Here is a 15,116-nt window from a genome sequence, read left to right as displayed (position 1 = left end):
TCTGTATTCACTAACCACCCACCAGCTCCATGTCGCCAGTAGCCTGAGGTGCAATAGCGCATCTTACTCCAGGCCCAGGCCATTAGCAAACCACAGGGATGAGCCGCCTAACAAGGCATGACTTGGCTGACACTCCAAAACATCCACTCCCTTAGATCGGTACCTCACAGTTCGGTTCGTACCTGACCCGTCCACCAATATCAACCCATTCTGAGCCATACAAGGTGCTCACGAAGTTCTTCCTATCCAGCAAGTGGTCGAATGGTCCTTCAACACTACGCGACCGCATAACACAGGACAGCGTGTCGCGCATCAGACACTAACCCTCCAGATTCTGACGCTTGCGCTAAGCATTCCGCTACGCTGCAGACCTGCCTGCGCTGCTGCAGTGTTGCTGCTGGGTCGATTGAGTCTTGGGCTAGCAGGTCTCGAGGTCTCTACTTTACCGCCCGAAATACACACACACGCACACATACATGTCGCACACTGCCGCGACTTTCAAGATTGGAAAGACACCCACACGACTGGCATGCGGTGAAACCGGGAATGTGAACTGTGCCGTCCCCAATCTCTCTTTTGCGCATGACGCCCCTACCGTTTAGTACCGATCTCACCTCCTCCCTCGAACCCCGCCCTACCGATCCCTACGACAGCTACGGCCGGACGACGCCTACACGAACTACGATCAAGAAAACGACGACGATACTGACACGACAACTGGCACGACCCCCACCGACTCGAACCCGAACAAACAACCACGCATCGAGTTGAGACCGCCAAAACCAGCCCCTAAGAAGTTGTCGAATCCTCGGAATCGGCTAACCGACTTGGCGAGGGTCTGCCTTGCCCACCAATACTTTGGCCATGCCCACACCGCTGCCGCCCTCGTCTGCTGAGCGTCAGTACCACGTCAATGGCAGGGCGGCCGTGGTGGCCACCCGAGAGAGGGGCTCAAGCACCCCGCGGAAGGAAAGGCAGGGACAACGGGAGAGCTCCGCCTTGCAAGATCCAGGCCTGAAGGATTACGTGCGTATATCTTGAGCACCCAGTTTGGGGGGACAAGAACTATGTCTTTGTTCTGCGAGGTGAGCCTAGAGTTGGCTATGGCGGCTGACCAGCTTTATTATCCAGCGTTTGGGTGAATGTCTAGGCAAGGGAGCCTTTGGATCTGTTTACAAAGCGTTCAATTGGGGCACAGGCGAGGCTGTGGCTGTCAAGCAGATCAAACTCGCAGACCTCCCCAAGAGCGAACTCCGCATGATCGAGGTTCGTCGGCACTGTCCGCCTCCCTTCCTTGGCATGTGATGCTGACCCCTCGCCAGTCCGAGATCGACTTGCTTAAGAACCTTCATGTGAGTGCGCGCGCTTCCGACCTTCGCGGGCCACAACCTCTGACCGCATAATCAGCACGACAACATTGTCAAGTACCTCGGGTTCGTCAAGTCGGTTGACTGCCTGAACATCGTGCTAGAATACTGTGAAAATGGGTCCCTTCACTCGATATGCAAGGCATATGGAAAGTTTCCCGAGAACCTCGTCGGTGTTTACATGACCCAAGTCCTTCAAGGGCTTCAGTACCTTCACGATCAGGGTGTCATTCATAGAGATATCAAAGGTGCAAATATCCTAACAACCAAGGATGGGACTGTCAAGCTTGCGGACTTTGGTGTTTCGACAAGCACGTTGGCGAATGGTCAGGACAAAGAAGCACAGGTCGTTGGAACACCGTATTGGATGGCCCCTGAGATCATCCAACTATCTGGAGCCAGTCCAGCGTCTGATATTTGGAGTGTAGGCAGTACCGTCATCGAGCTGCTCCAAGGAAAACCGCCCTATCACAACTTAGCTGCCATGCCGGCATTGTTTGCTATCGTCAACGACGACCACCCGCCATTGCCTGAAGGAATCTCTCCTGTACGTTGTCACGATTCGCCATATCTACATCGCTTACTGATCGCTTCCAGGCTTCGAGAGACTTTTTGATGCAATGCTTCCAGAAGGACCCCAATTTGAGAGTAACAGCTCGAAAGCTTCTTAAGCATCCATGGATCGTAGGATGCCGCAGAAGTGACGCGCCTGTTTCAAAAACGCCCTCCAATTTCAACCAGGCTGTCGAAGAGGTGAAGCAATGGAACAAGGCACTCAAGTCCTCAGAGAGCTCTCTGCGAGCATCTACTGGTTCTGATGGTGGCGTGGTAGGCTTTTCTGGCCAACCGTCATCAAGATTCAATGCAGGCGAACCGCAGCGACCGGGCTTGACAAACCCGGCGAAGGGTCCGTTGTCCTTAGCGAAACCCAGGCCAACTGCTGAAGCATTCAGATCGCCCGAGCTAGCCGGTGAGGCCCTACCCTCTAACCTGAAACCTCGCAGCTCCAGCCGTTGACTGACCTTGCCCAGATGACGACAATTGGGATAACGACTTTGCCACAGCAATCTCCCCAACCGCGTTGCAACTACCTCATTTGAAGCCGCAGGATAATTTTGGTGGTCTCCTGTCTGCTGATCGGCTAAAAGCCTTCGCTTCAACAGTGGACAATCGAAACGATTCGGGGAGCTACGATGACGATTTTGAGGGGGAGCTGATGACCATCAAAGGGCCACATCAATTCATGGATGCTGACTCCCAGGAGAAGACAATCCGTCCCCTACCGCGGAAGAGGAGCGACAAGCTTCCAGATCCGACGAAGCAGCCTTCACCAAGGAAGTCGAGTCCTCGAAAGCATGGCCGTAAACCCTCCCAGGCCAAATCATCCGGCAAGCCACAGTTGGGTAACAGTAGGTTCGAGCTTCCGTCACGACCCGATTTGATGTACCGTGAACAATCGGTGGAGGACTACTCAGACCTGTTTTTCGACAACGACAACGTATTCAACCAAAGGGTCGACCCGTTTGCGAAGAAGGTGTGTAGCCCGCTTGTGGATCCATCCAGTATTCCTCGCGTACGAGTTATTCACACAAATAACCAGGGCGACGCTCCACAGCTTTTCCACCCATCTGATCTCACGAGCCTGCCTCGCTCTTCTGAACCACCTGTCGGTGGCAGCATGCGGAGGAAGGTCCCCTCGCGTCCTTCAGTCCTTCCTGACCGGCCGATGCGCAGGACGAGGTCGTCCATCGAGATCCAAAAGTTTGCCGAGAACGAAGGTGACGAGGATTTCTCTGACATCTTTGGTCTCGAAGATCAGTTGACGGAGAAGGACGAGAGCGACCGTGGATCCGAGGATGGCGGCCTGATGCTGTTGTCCAAGCTTTCCAACAACTCGTGGCTCGGCGATGATGAGGATGAGGACGATCCCTTTGCATTCATGGATCCTGGTTGGGATGAGATGGATCTTGAGGCGAACATTGCTCGCGACCGGCATGCACGATTGGCAGAGAAAGTCGAGGAGCTCGTACGGTCGCTCAAGACGACAGAGGGTGAAGAGAAGCTACTCGTTTTGTCCGAGGATCTGGTAAGAAAAGTGTCAAACGTGTGCCCAATCGGAGATCAGTGCACTGACAATTGTAGCTTGCATTACTCTGGGAGAACGGTGAGGTCAAAGATCTGATCATCAGCGCTCATGGTTTGCTTCCTATCTTGGAAATATTGGAACCATGCACCGTAAAAAGCAGGCAACACATGATTCTGCAGCTACTCAAAGTGGTGAATGCTGTATGTCATTTCCCAACTAACTTGCGTAATGATGCTGACCCTCTTAGATTATCCTGGAGGATGTTGAGATCCAGGAGAACCTCTGCTTTGTCGGTGGTATCCCAATCATAACCAAGTTCGCCGCGCGGCAATACTCAAACGAGATTCGAGTTGAGGCGGCCGCATTTGTCCGGCAGATGTATCAGACCTCAACACTAACACTACAGATGTTTGTAAGCGCCGGCGGTCTGAATGTCCTGGTGGAGTTCCTTGACGAAGACTACGATGATGCGAAAGATCTCGTTCTCATTGGTGTCAATGGCATCTGGAACGTTTTCGAGCTCCAAGGGCCCACACCCAAGAACGACTTCTGCAGGATCTTCTCAAGGAGCAAGATCTTGTATCCTCTTGCCCTGGTCCTTCACCGGGTGCTCGATGAGGAGGGCGAGGATGAGCTGTCGGAGCTGGTTGAAGGTCGGATCGTCAATATATTCTACCTCTTTTCTCAAGCGGAAAACTACGTTAAGGAGGTGGTGGCCGACCGACAGGTTCTCAAGAGTACGTTTTGCCACTCCACATGGATTTGATCTGCAGACTAACTGGCTCAGGCGTCCTGAAGGATCTGCGACGGATGACCCCTATCCATCAGATCACCATGCTCAAGTTCATCAAAAACCTATCAATGTTAACGACAACCTTGGAGTCGCTCCACTCTGCCGACGCGATAGAGTTCCTCATTGACCTGCTGAGCTACACCATGAAGAGAGGGCAGGAGCATTTCCGCGAAACATCAAATCAGGTCCTCAACACAATGTTCAACCTCTGCCGCCTCAACAAGGAGAGGCAGGTTGATGCCGCCGTCGGGGGCATCATTCCCTTGCTCATGCGGATCATGCAAACCGATAGGCCCCCGAAAGAATTTGCGTTGCCCATTCTGTGCGATATGGCTCATTCCGGCAGCAAGGGCCGAAGGTACCTGTGGCAAAACAAGGGTCTGGACTTCTATGTCTCGCTGCTGGCCGATCAGTACTGGCAAGTCACTGCTCTGGACGCCATTTTTGTATGGCTGCAAGAGGAGACGGCAAAGGTAGAGAGTCATCTCCTTGACGGCAAGTTTACCAACGCCATTGTCGCCTGTTTCGACACAAATAAGATCAATACGTTTGATTCGAACCTGCTGGAGCCTCTACTGAAGCTCTTGCGCTTGAGTCCCGCCATATGTGGTTCGCTGGCGATGCCGGAGATGTTCGCTGGAATCGGTCAGAGGCTCGGCCACAAGAAGGCTGTGGTGCGCCTGAACCTGTTGCGCCTCGTACGAAACATTATGGACACCTGCGAGATGGATGCAATGGGGACCGGCAATGGCAGCAGCAGCCTCAACAGCAGACAAGTGCAGTCTCTGGTGGGTGCCATTCAGACCCTGGCAGACAAGGACTCGGCTGTCTTGGTTCGCAACCTGGCTTCAGAACTGGTCAGGTCGCACGTCGAAGGTGATACGTACGAGGGCATGCCTCCCGAACGCAAAGGCTCCGCAGGGTCGATAGCTTCGCGCCGCTCCGGGTCTGGTCTCAGGCGGACATCTTCCTACACCCCCCCTGGCCTCCACTCTGCCGTCTCTATGCCCCCGACGCCGACATCATCGAGCCATTCCCGCCACCGAACGGCCCACCATCCCTCCCTGTCCGGCAACGCTTATATTGAAGTTGCTGCAAGCCCACGTCGGACCCCGGTGACTGGAACACAGGAGCGCGAGTCGATTCTCTACCGGCCCCGCAGTCGGGACGGTGCAACTGCGATACCCCGACGAGTCAGTGGCGATATGTCATCGGGTACACCCACCGGCTCAGGCTCGAAGAGCCGTCTGCCCCGGACGTCAACGAGCTTTACCCGACCCAACAGCCTCTCAGCGCAATCGCCAGTGGTACGATCAGACAGCAACAACTCGAATAAGGAAAACTATAGTAGGAACGCCTCGGCGGTGTCAGCGCCTGCTTCGACACCGGCACCCGCGTCCAGCAGCTCAGCTGGCAAGAGACGCAACAGGGCTCCCAGCTCTGACATGAAATGGTCTTCATAAATCAACAAAGCGCCAATTCATACTCCAACAAGCGGATCAGGGTTTCCTTGCGTCTGAGTTCTCAGCATCCACTCATGAGTGACAGGAAGGTGGGGTTAGTTTGATTTTGTCTTTGTGTTTCTTTTGTTTTTGTTTTTTTGCAAAGGGAGTGGGCATACAAGTCTCGGTTCATGTATCTAGGTTTGGCACACAGCGTTGATTTCTGGTCGGTAAACCTGCATGGCAAGGATCAGTCGGCATTAGAGGAAACTCAAAGGGAAGCAAGGCGAGGCAGCGGGAAGTGAGTCGCTCGAGCTCTGCATGCCATGTTGGCAAGCTGGCACCCAGGACTTGGGCAGAGCACGAACATGCACACACATACAAACATAAAAGCAACTGACTGTTCTGGTTTTGTGGCATATTTCCCCCCCCCTTCCTCTCATATTTTGTTTGGCTCGTGGTTCGTCATGGACACTTTTGTTGCGCATCGCCCGCTGGTCAGGTGCTTTGCAGCGAAGGAAAGGTTAGAGGTACATATAGCAAGCAATTGCACGAGTCTGATTGATGGCGCTGAAGCGCTGGTAAAAATTCACGTCGGGGGAGGCGCCTCCTGTATTTTGTAACAATTGCCAGTCTACTGCCCTCTTTTTCATTTGCCCTGGCACCTGCTAAGATCTTCCCTCGTGCCTGGTCGTCAGATGTGACATGCCGCCGGTATTCAACTTGGCACAGAGGCAGCCTCTTCGGGCTTCTTCACGAGCCCGCGCAAGCTTAGGTCATAGACGACGTCCTCGACCCGCTGGACGTGATACTTGACACCGTCGACGCGCTTACGCAAGAGGTCATTTTTGAGGTTGAGGACCTGGAAGCCGGCGAAGATGTCCTTGATAAAGGCGGCGATGCGGATGGAGAGGTCCGGGTCGCCGAGGGTGACGGCATTGGTGGCGAGACGGCTGAGTTCCTGAGTCAGATCGATGAGGGCGAAGAGGTACTCCTCGATGGTGAGGTGGAAGGCGTCGCGGTCCTTGAGGTTGACGGGGACTGGTGGGGCGGCGTCAGTCGATCACAGCGGCGACTTGAGGGGGGTCAGATTCGATATGGGCTGGCTCACTGTTGAAAATCTCGCCGACTTCCTCGATGGTGATGAGGCGACCCAGCTCAGCGGGCTTGGAGGCGGTGCCGAGGCCGCCGAGCCAACCGGTCAGGAGGACAGTGAACACGGAGCTCTGAACGGCACGGTTCCACTTCTGGTTGTACCTGCGTAGTGGTACAGTTAGTTCAGTTGTAGGTGAGGCGTGGTAGCTGGGGTAGAGAAGAGGGTGGGTAAAAGGTGCTGCTCACTTGTAGTAAGGGTGCTGGGAAGCCTTTTCGTTCAGCTCGACGACAGCAGTTATCTCATCCTGAATACCGGCCTCAACCTGCGAGAGGAAGGAAGCAGCGTACTGGGCACGCGGCGTGGCGTGCACGCGGGACAGTAAGCCCTGGACGAGGGCGTTGGCGCGGTCGAGTCGCTGGACAATCTGCGTGAGATCGTCGCGGACCTGCTGGTCCTCGTCGATGCGGGCCTTGAGATGATCGAATATTTTCGGATCAAGAAGGCGTGTTGCCGGCGCGAGCTCGGCCATCTTGGTGTCGCTGTCCATGGCCGCTGTTTTCAATGGTGAAGGTGACGACGGCCGGGTGGAGCCTGAGACGTGAGATCCGCGGATGAAGTTTGAAGTTGGAGACGATTGGCAAAAAGGGACAACTCAGAGCGGTGTGGCCACTCACATTCGAGGCACTGTGACAGAGCAGACTTTGCTACGAGGGAGAAGGGCGACATTTGAATCTGGCATTCGCTTTCGACTAACATCCTCGCAAACATTCTCGATCCTGTATTTTTTTTTGCTGATATTTGCATGAGTTGACGCCCCTCCATGAATCAGCAGTGGGGAAGGGGCCTGCAGCCTCGTGACGATATTTCAATTTCTCTTCGACAACAAGACCATACTGCGACTCTGAACATGATCATGGTCGATGGCCAATTCGTCTATAACGAGCTTGCGGGGAGAGGCGGATCGTCACACCGCTAGACATCATCCAAGGCACACGAAATGGTTCTGCCTATGGTCTGCCTGCATTCGCACCTTCTTCACAGCCTGGGCAAGCCAGAACAGCAATGAAGATACCACACGCTTCTTTCGCATCACCTGGAGGCAGTGAAATACCAGGGACGCAGTGGAGGGTATCATATGCATGCACAGAGGAAACCCACCAAGAATTAAAAAAATAGCGAACGAAACTGCCTTCCTAAGGAAGGCTCCCAGCGGTCAAGCTGAGAAGAACAGATACTACGTAATGATCTATCGAGAACTGTCAGCAAAGCTCCCGAGACGGCTTGGAGATGCGAGGGAAAGACCTACCAAAGCCACAAGGCAAAGAAAGCTAAAGAGAGAAGAGGAAAGAGGGTATTCAGGGCAGAAAGTGGGAAATTTTAAGATGCTTATAAATATTTTGCGAGTGGTGCAACTACTGCGATCAGACAGACAGTGGGCAGACTCTTCCAATAGAGAGAGGTACAGAAAGAACGCCAGGCATCGGTACGCAATCGTCATTGTTTCGACGGTGGTATGTGGTTGGCTTCCAGCAAAGTGCTTCTGCATGCTTGGGGATTTGGCCTCGGTGCAGTTCAAGTGTTCACATGGACAACGATAACCAGGCAACGATGTTAGAACTTGGATTACTTGTGAAGTAGTCAGTGATGGCTTCATATCAGAGTAAGTCCTCAATTCCAGGCGAGTCCTCATCTTGCTGGCGGCACAGTAGATGATCACGACCCGATGTTTGCCCTAGATATGAACCTATTCTCTCGTACCAGGGACAGTATAATGATTTTTTGAGGAAATGTTCCTAATACAGGCGGATGGCTGACCATCTAATGGCACAATTTGCGCCTCGGAAAGCTGTGAGCATAAATACTCTCGCTATTGAGCTAGCTAAGCCGTTTGGTCTGTAAGCTGCATGTCTGATCCCGGGAACCCAAGAACTGAGAAGGACCAAGGAAGCTATTCGTCTCTAGTAAGCAGATGAGGCACCATATTTGGGCTTATTAGATCAATCGGTGTGTCGTATCTTGGATATGGACCCCTCATGATCGTGGGTTACAATAAGCGTGCTTGCTGGAATATATCTGCATGACCACGGACTGCTGCATACAGTAGAATATCGTTGAACAACGAGAACAAAAAAAAAATAGCAAGACGACAGGCTTTAACTTCGGGCAGCCTAGTAGTCATGACCTAACGACATCACGGGCTTGGGAGATGATGCCAGACGCGAGGCGTTCGGAGAGGGATCCAAGAGGATTCATTGCTTAGGCAAGCGATTTTCTTTTTTTCTTTTTCCTTTTTTTCCCCCATTTTTTTTTCTTTTTTTTTAGTTTTCTTCCTCTTGCATATCCTTTCGGCAGATCTTTGGGGAAGAAGCCGTGATCCTCAGCTCCTCTATCTCTGTGTCCTGTATTGATATAAATGTTAGCCTACCTACCTATAGTCCCTTAGGTAAGGTTTCTAGGCTGCGTAGTCGGTGTATTGAATGAGGTCCCTCGTATTCGGGACGAGAGCTGGCAACGAGTGTGCAGTAGTAGGGATTGGAGGGGCATGTATCTAAATACTACTGACGTCAGTGCACTTGCGGAGCTTTTGCAGCTCAGTGCTTGTGTACCTACCTGGGTAGGTAGGAACCTTAGGTACCTCGCTGCCTAATGTAAGGTACCTACAGGATACCCAAAAGATCTTACTCTGGCTAGAGAACTTTACAGGCAAAACGGCGAAGCACGTGAGTCTCCCTTTCGACATCCAGAGGCAACACTGGGTCACTTCGCACAATATGCACCTTTCGTCTAAGAACCTTAACGCTCAGGGCGGGTACGTACCTTTCCGGACATTGGGTTCCCAGGCGGGCGCATCTGAGATGCCTCGCATGCTAGAAGCGGCGACTGATTGGTGCATCTGTTAAACGAATCGTGCTTGAGACCCGCTCAGTGGGAAGGGTTCAGGGGCTCACCGGGCGCTAGGTTCTCTGCAGGTACCTAAGCTTTGTATGCGGCTTGTGTTGCGCCGGGAGGTACCGTTCCCCGGATGGTCATTTCATTCTAAATGTCAACAAAATTTTACCCATGTTGATCCACCACCAGTCTTGCTGTGAATGTCGTCGTGGCACCAGTCGCGCCTCTATGCTCCAGCTCCAGCGCGCCCCCTCCTTTGCCACTTTCTTCGAAGCAAAGTCAGAAAAAAGTTAGACGTGGCTCGCGCCGGCTTCCTGCTCGGTACATGCGGACTCCGTTACACGACGTAGTGGCCTTTTACACTCCTTAGCACGGCCTGGTCCTGTCTCATCCCCTGCTCCTGGTCTCTTTCCCCAGTGCTGTACCTTTCTGGACCCAGAAAACCACGACACCGCTCTGAATACTACACGAGCCTTGCATACACACCCCTCAACACCCCCTTTGTTATAAAGTCGCCAACATGACGGGTCGCTACTCCCTGAGAGCAACCCCCAGGTCAGTCGATTCTCGCCAACCTTGTGCTGCCCGGCCATCTTCCGCCTGTCACATACGCTGACCCTCACCAGAAAGAAGGAACTCTTCACTGGCATGGTAGAGACCCCGCGTCCTGTCTCCCGCCGCACATCCTCCCGCCGCTCACACACGCCTGCTGGAGAGAGCCCTGAGCCCACAGCCGACCTCGACTCTCTGTCAGAGAACCTCAAGCCCGAGACCGCACGAAGAAGAGGCATTCCCAAGTTCAAAGAAGATATTGACGACGAGGAGGTCGACCTCAGAGCACCAATGAAGAAGTCCGCTACCAACGGCCACGCCAATGGCAATGGCAATGGTCACGCTAATGGATATGCCAACGGCAACGGCCACACCAACGGACATGCCAATGGCAATGGCCACACCAACGGCTCTGCGTACGGCACTATGGAGGATGTCAAGCCCCTTGCCACCGGACGCGCTCCCTTTGTCACGGCCGAAGATGTGCTGTCCGACGTTGCGACCAACAGTCAGCCTGCGACCGCTGTCAACGGCAATGAGCCCAATTATGAGGTTGGCGAAATCATTGACGGCTGGAAAGTCGGCACCGACCCCAAGATTGACTTCTCGGGCGAGTTCGAATTTGGCGGCAGCTTTGGCACCATGGCCCTCATGATTGGATTCCCTCTGCTCATGTGGTACATGTGGATCGGTGCAACCTACTACGACGGCAAGCCCCCGATGCGCGTCGAGGGCCAATCCTGGAGCGACTTTGGTTCTCACCTCCTTAACCTGGTCTACACAGGCGCCTATCCTTCGTTCCGTGCCTGGAAGATCTACTGGACCTTCTTCATTTTCGAGGGTGCCTGTTACTGCCTTCTCCCTGGCGTCTGGGCCTGGGGAAAGCCCCTCGCCCACGAGAATGGCAAGCAGCTAAAGTACTACTGCAGCGCCTACGCTAGTCTGTACTTCACTATCGCGGTCATGGCGGCGCTGCACTTTACCGGTCTCTTCCCTGTCTATACATTCATCGACGAATTCGGCCCTCTGATGTCCGTTGCTATTATCAGTGGCTTCCTCGTCTCTTTCGTTGCCTACTTCTCTGCCTTGGCTCGTGGCGCCCAGCATCGTATGACCGGATACCCCATCTACGACTTCTTCCTGGGCGCTGAGCTGAACCCCCGCATGTTCGGCATCCTCGACTTCAAGATGTTCTTCGAGGTTAGGATCCCCTGGTACATCCTCCTTGGCCTGAGCTGCGGCGCTGCGGCCCGTCAGTACGAGCGTTACGGCTACGTGTCTGGCGAGGTCCTCTTCCTCGTCATGGCGCACTACCTATATGCCAACGCCTGCTCCAAGGGCGAAGAGCTCATCGTGCCCACCTGGGACATGTACTACGAGAAGTGGGGCTTTATGCTCATCTTCTGGAACCTCGCTGGTGTACCGCTCTCCTACTGCCACTGCACCATTTACCTTGCCAACCACCACCCCGACGAGTACCGCTGGAACCCCTACGCACTTACAGCTCTCTTCATCGCCTATCTCTTCGTTTACTGGGTTTGGGATACGTGCAACTCGCAGAAGAACTTCTACCGCTTCTCCGAGCGCGGCCAGGCCGCCCAGCGCAAGTCCTTCCCCCAGCTTCCCTGGCAGACGGTCAAGAACCCCAAGATCATCAGGGCTGCGAACGGCGGCACCATCCTCGTCGACGGCTGGTACGGCCTCGCCCGCAAGGTTCACTACACCTGCGATGCCTTCTTCGCCATCTGCTGGGGTCTCATCACAGGTTTCAACAGCCCCTTCCCTTGGTTCTACCCCGTCTTCTTCTGCGGCATGATTGCCCACCGTGCGGCGCGCGACATCCGCAAGTGCAGGCAGAAGTACGGCGAGGCGTGGCTCGAGTACGAACGCCAGGTGCCCTACCTTCTCATTCCGGTATGTGCCCGCCCTTTTCTGATCACAGTGTGAAACTTGACTGACTCCTCATTCATAGTACGTCATCTAAAATGCATGTCATGACAGTTCACACAGAGACCTGTCGCAACATGGATGGATAGGGGCGTGCGCCATCCTGCCTCTTCTTGTACATATTTGGATACTTCCACATGCGAATATCTCATTGCGCCTTTGCTTCTGGCCTTTCTAAAGAGTGGTTTCTTTTTCAAGTCATCGGGTTTGTAATTACGGCTGGCGAAGAGACGGGAATGGATTAGCCGTATATATCCCGGGTGCGCGGTAGCGGGCTTGAAGGCTGTATGAAAAGCGCTGCGGAACGTGGGCAATTTACGTGTTGTAATCGCGAGCTGAGCCTTCTAGACGGCATGGCTAGTTGTAGACATACTTCAGTGGGTTTTTTATTATCTTATTTAACGATGTTGATGTTATCAATTTGACTGTCTTGCGGGTGGAGCTGGGACTGTTGCGTGCGATGAGAAATTGTAGATTGTGAAATGATGCGTTGTGTTCTGTGAGTGAGTGCTGTCGAAAGGCATCATGCACGCCGGGTGAGGCCTCTCAAATTGACGCGGACGGGGGAAACAATTGACCAACCAAACAAACATGTGACCAAAGAACATCCGAGCGAAGCAAATCGAGCATGGAAGCATTACTGTCAAGCTAGACTACACCTCCTCCCCATCACCCGTCTATGATGAGAGTCCGCCGAGAAAAAATGGATAGCATGGTGTCACAATAGTACAATACGGCGTGCATTCTCCAGCGAATTGCCCCTTGACCTGGAACCCGGATGGCGCGATTCGTTATTCCTGCCATGTGCCCCAAGTTCCCCCTCCGTTCGCCGGACAACTCCGTTTACCGTATGAAAGTTGCGAGTAAGAGCTCGCAGGTTGGAATAGTCCCAATGCCCGGGCACCGAAGAAGGATCACTTGTGTAGGTACAGCTTGTCGACCCTTCGACGCCCAGGAGAGATGTTGTCGAGATGACCCTTAGCAGGTGGTGTTCAGAGTAGCCTTGGAGTTCATGAGCAGGGCGACAATGAGGCCGTAAAGACCTGGACCACGTTAGTCGGCAGCCAGATAATCCCAAAACGAGGACCTTACCCAGAACTTCAGCGAAAATGAGAATCAGGATCATTCCGACGAAGAGACGGGGCTGTTGCGCGGTACCACGGACACCAGCGTCGCCGACGATGCCAATGGCGAAACCGGCGGCGAGACCGGCGAGACCGACAGCCAGACCGGCACCGAACTGGATGAACCCAGTGTAGAGAGGCATAGTCTGCTGGAGACCGTCTGAGATAAGGACCGAGACGACGAGACCGTAGATACCAATGATACCAGCCATAATGACAGGAACAATGTCTGAAGCGCGCGTTAGCTATATGTAGGGCTCGAGGTATGAGCTATTCGGGAGGGGAGCGCGGCTGTACTCTTGACGATCAGGTCGGGGCGGAGAACACCCATAGCCGCGATGCCGACACCAGACTTGGCGGTGCCGTAGGAAGCACCAAGGCAGGTGAAGACAATAGCGACTGTACAGCCCATGGCACCAAAGAAGGGCTAAATGATATCGAGATTAGCTGGTTGAATACCGAGGTGTTGAGGCCATGCTGAAATAGCTCATCGTGTACGAGTACGACGTCATGGAATCGGGAGCCGAAGCAGGGGGTGACGAACCGCATAGACGGGGCTGCGAGGGCAACAAATGTTAGTGTTGGGTGATTTTGGGCAAGTGTTCGCGCGCGTAGAGATGTCGGGATCCGTGATCATTGATGATCGAAGCTCCGAGGGATGGACAGGAGCTTGGGAAGGGGGGCAACACGTAGGCGACGTACCAGAGTTCGGAAGACATCTTAGCTGTTGTGGTGATGAATTGGGAAAAGAAGTGTTGGAAATGTAAAGGAGAGCTTCGCGAAAATCGGGAGATGGCTCGGGTCGGGACTTCGAAAGGTTGCAGTTGCTTGTTGACGGGACCTTGGTGGCTGGAGGCTCGGCTGCTATTGTGAGGTTGCTTGATTGATGTCTGGATTCCAGGCTGGCGCGCCTTGCTTGCTTGGTGCAGGTTTTGCGGGAAGCTCCTTGCTGACCTAAGATCCGCGGCAGCCGGATGTTATGTTTCTCCGAATGTGTGTGCCCCACCACATCACCATCCAATTGTGGAGCTTGGCGTCTCTCATAGTGGGATTTTTTTTTTCAAGGCCATACCATGCAGCCTTTTCTTGTATCACGAGCATCACTTCTTCAACGAATTCCAGCATATCTGATCAGGGCGAGCCACCGCAAGGAACCCTGCGCCAAATTTCCCAGACCCTACTCGAGCACTCCGAACGACCAAAAAATGGCTTCCGAAAGCGCTGCCTGGCCCCTGGCCGACGCTGCCCTCGAGCAGGAGCTCCTCGACATGGTTCAGCAGTGCTCGCACTACCGCCAGCTGAAGAAGGGCGCCAACGAGGCCACCAAGTCCCTCAACCGTGGTGTCTCTGAGCTCATCGTTCTCGCTGCCGATACTACCCCTCTCGCCATCCTGCTTCACTTGCCTCTTCTGTGCGAGGACAAGAGTAAGTCTTACCTGGACGGATCCATCGAGTTCCAGACCACCATACTAACAACGTGCAGACGTTCCCTACGTTTACGTCAAGAGCAAGATCGCCCTGGGCCGTGCCTGCGGTGTCAGCCGTGCTGTTATCGCCGCTAGCATCACCAGCAACGAGGGCAGCGAGCTCGCCAACTCCATCCGCACCCTTCGCGAGAAGGTTGAGCGCCTTGCTATCTAAGATACCCACAAATCAACGGCGTTGGGACTGGAATGCTAGGGCCATACGAAACCTGTCAAGGCCACCTCTTACGTGCGGGGATGTAAAAAATTTTGTTGCGTATCACGGAACCTGAACAAGCAGTAGTTGGCTCAGTCAAGAAATAAAAGCCACCAAGTCTGGGAACCTCGCATTGCTCG

General features: G+C 53.8%; 5 protein-coding genes across 5 annotated transcripts; 3 read left to right on the top strand and 2 right to left on the bottom strand.

Annotated features, from left to right (window-relative positions):
• Positions 1-864: 864 nt before the first annotated feature.
• Positions 865-5,709, top strand: D7B24_005158 (uncharacterized protein; the record flags this gene model as incomplete). The annotated part of the gene is made up of 10 exons (XM_028639317.1): positions 865-1,026; positions 1,132-1,266; positions 1,323-1,352; positions 1,408-1,914; positions 1,965-2,337; positions 2,399-2,901; positions 2,968-3,453; positions 3,510-3,653; positions 3,701-4,190; positions 4,241-5,709. The coding sequence occupies 10 exons, from the start codon at positions 865-867 to the stop codon at positions 5,707-5,709; spliced, it is 4,299 nt and encodes a 1,432-aa protein (XP_028496359.1).
• A 697-nt stretch (positions 5,710-6,406) lies between these two features.
• Positions 6,407-7,331, bottom strand: D7B24_005157 (uncharacterized protein; the record flags this gene model as incomplete). The annotated part of the gene is made up of 3 exons (XM_028639316.1): positions 6,407-6,729; positions 6,800-6,945; positions 7,030-7,331. 3 exons carry the CDS (start codon positions 7,329-7,331, stop codon positions 6,407-6,409), a joined length of 771 nt encoding a protein of 256 aa, XP_028496358.1.
• A 2,862-nt stretch (positions 7,332-10,193) lies between these two features.
• On the top strand, positions 10,194-12,209 carry ERG4_1 (C-24(28) sterol reductase; the record flags this gene model as incomplete). The annotated part of the gene is made up of 3 exons (XM_028639315.1): positions 10,194-10,228; positions 10,300-12,139; positions 12,198-12,209. 3 exons carry the CDS (start codon positions 10,194-10,196, stop codon positions 12,207-12,209), a joined length of 1,887 nt encoding a protein of 628 aa, XP_028496357.1.
• Positions 12,210-13,150: 941 nt separating this feature from the next.
• VMA3 (H(+)-transporting V0 sector ATPase subunit c) lies at positions 13,151-14,015 on the bottom strand (the record flags this gene model as incomplete). The annotated part of the gene is made up of 5 exons (XM_028639314.1): positions 13,151-13,215; positions 13,265-13,525; positions 13,594-13,723; positions 13,841-13,853; positions 13,999-14,015. The coding sequence occupies 5 exons, from the start codon at positions 14,013-14,015 to the stop codon at positions 13,151-13,153; spliced, it is 486 nt and encodes a 161-aa protein (XP_028496356.1).
• A 486-nt stretch (positions 14,016-14,501) lies between these two features.
• SNU13 (RNA binding protein snu13) lies at positions 14,502-14,937 on the top strand (the record flags this gene model as incomplete). The annotated part of the gene is made up of 2 exons (XM_028639313.1): positions 14,502-14,721; positions 14,780-14,937. The coding sequence occupies 2 exons, from the start codon at positions 14,502-14,504 to the stop codon at positions 14,935-14,937; spliced, it is 378 nt and encodes a 125-aa protein (XP_028496355.1).
• Between the last annotated feature and the right edge of the window lie 179 nt (positions 14,938-15,116).

Source organism: Verticillium nonalfalfae (assembly GCF_003724135.2).
Source record: "Verticillium nonalfalfae strain VnAa140/NRRL 66861 chromosome Unknown scaffold_30, whole genome shotgun sequence".
NCBI classification, from domain to species: domain Eukaryota; kingdom Fungi; phylum Ascomycota; class Sordariomycetes; order Glomerellales; family Plectosphaerellaceae; genus Verticillium; species Verticillium nonalfalfae.
This window is presented reverse-complemented; position numbering and strand designations above follow the sequence as displayed.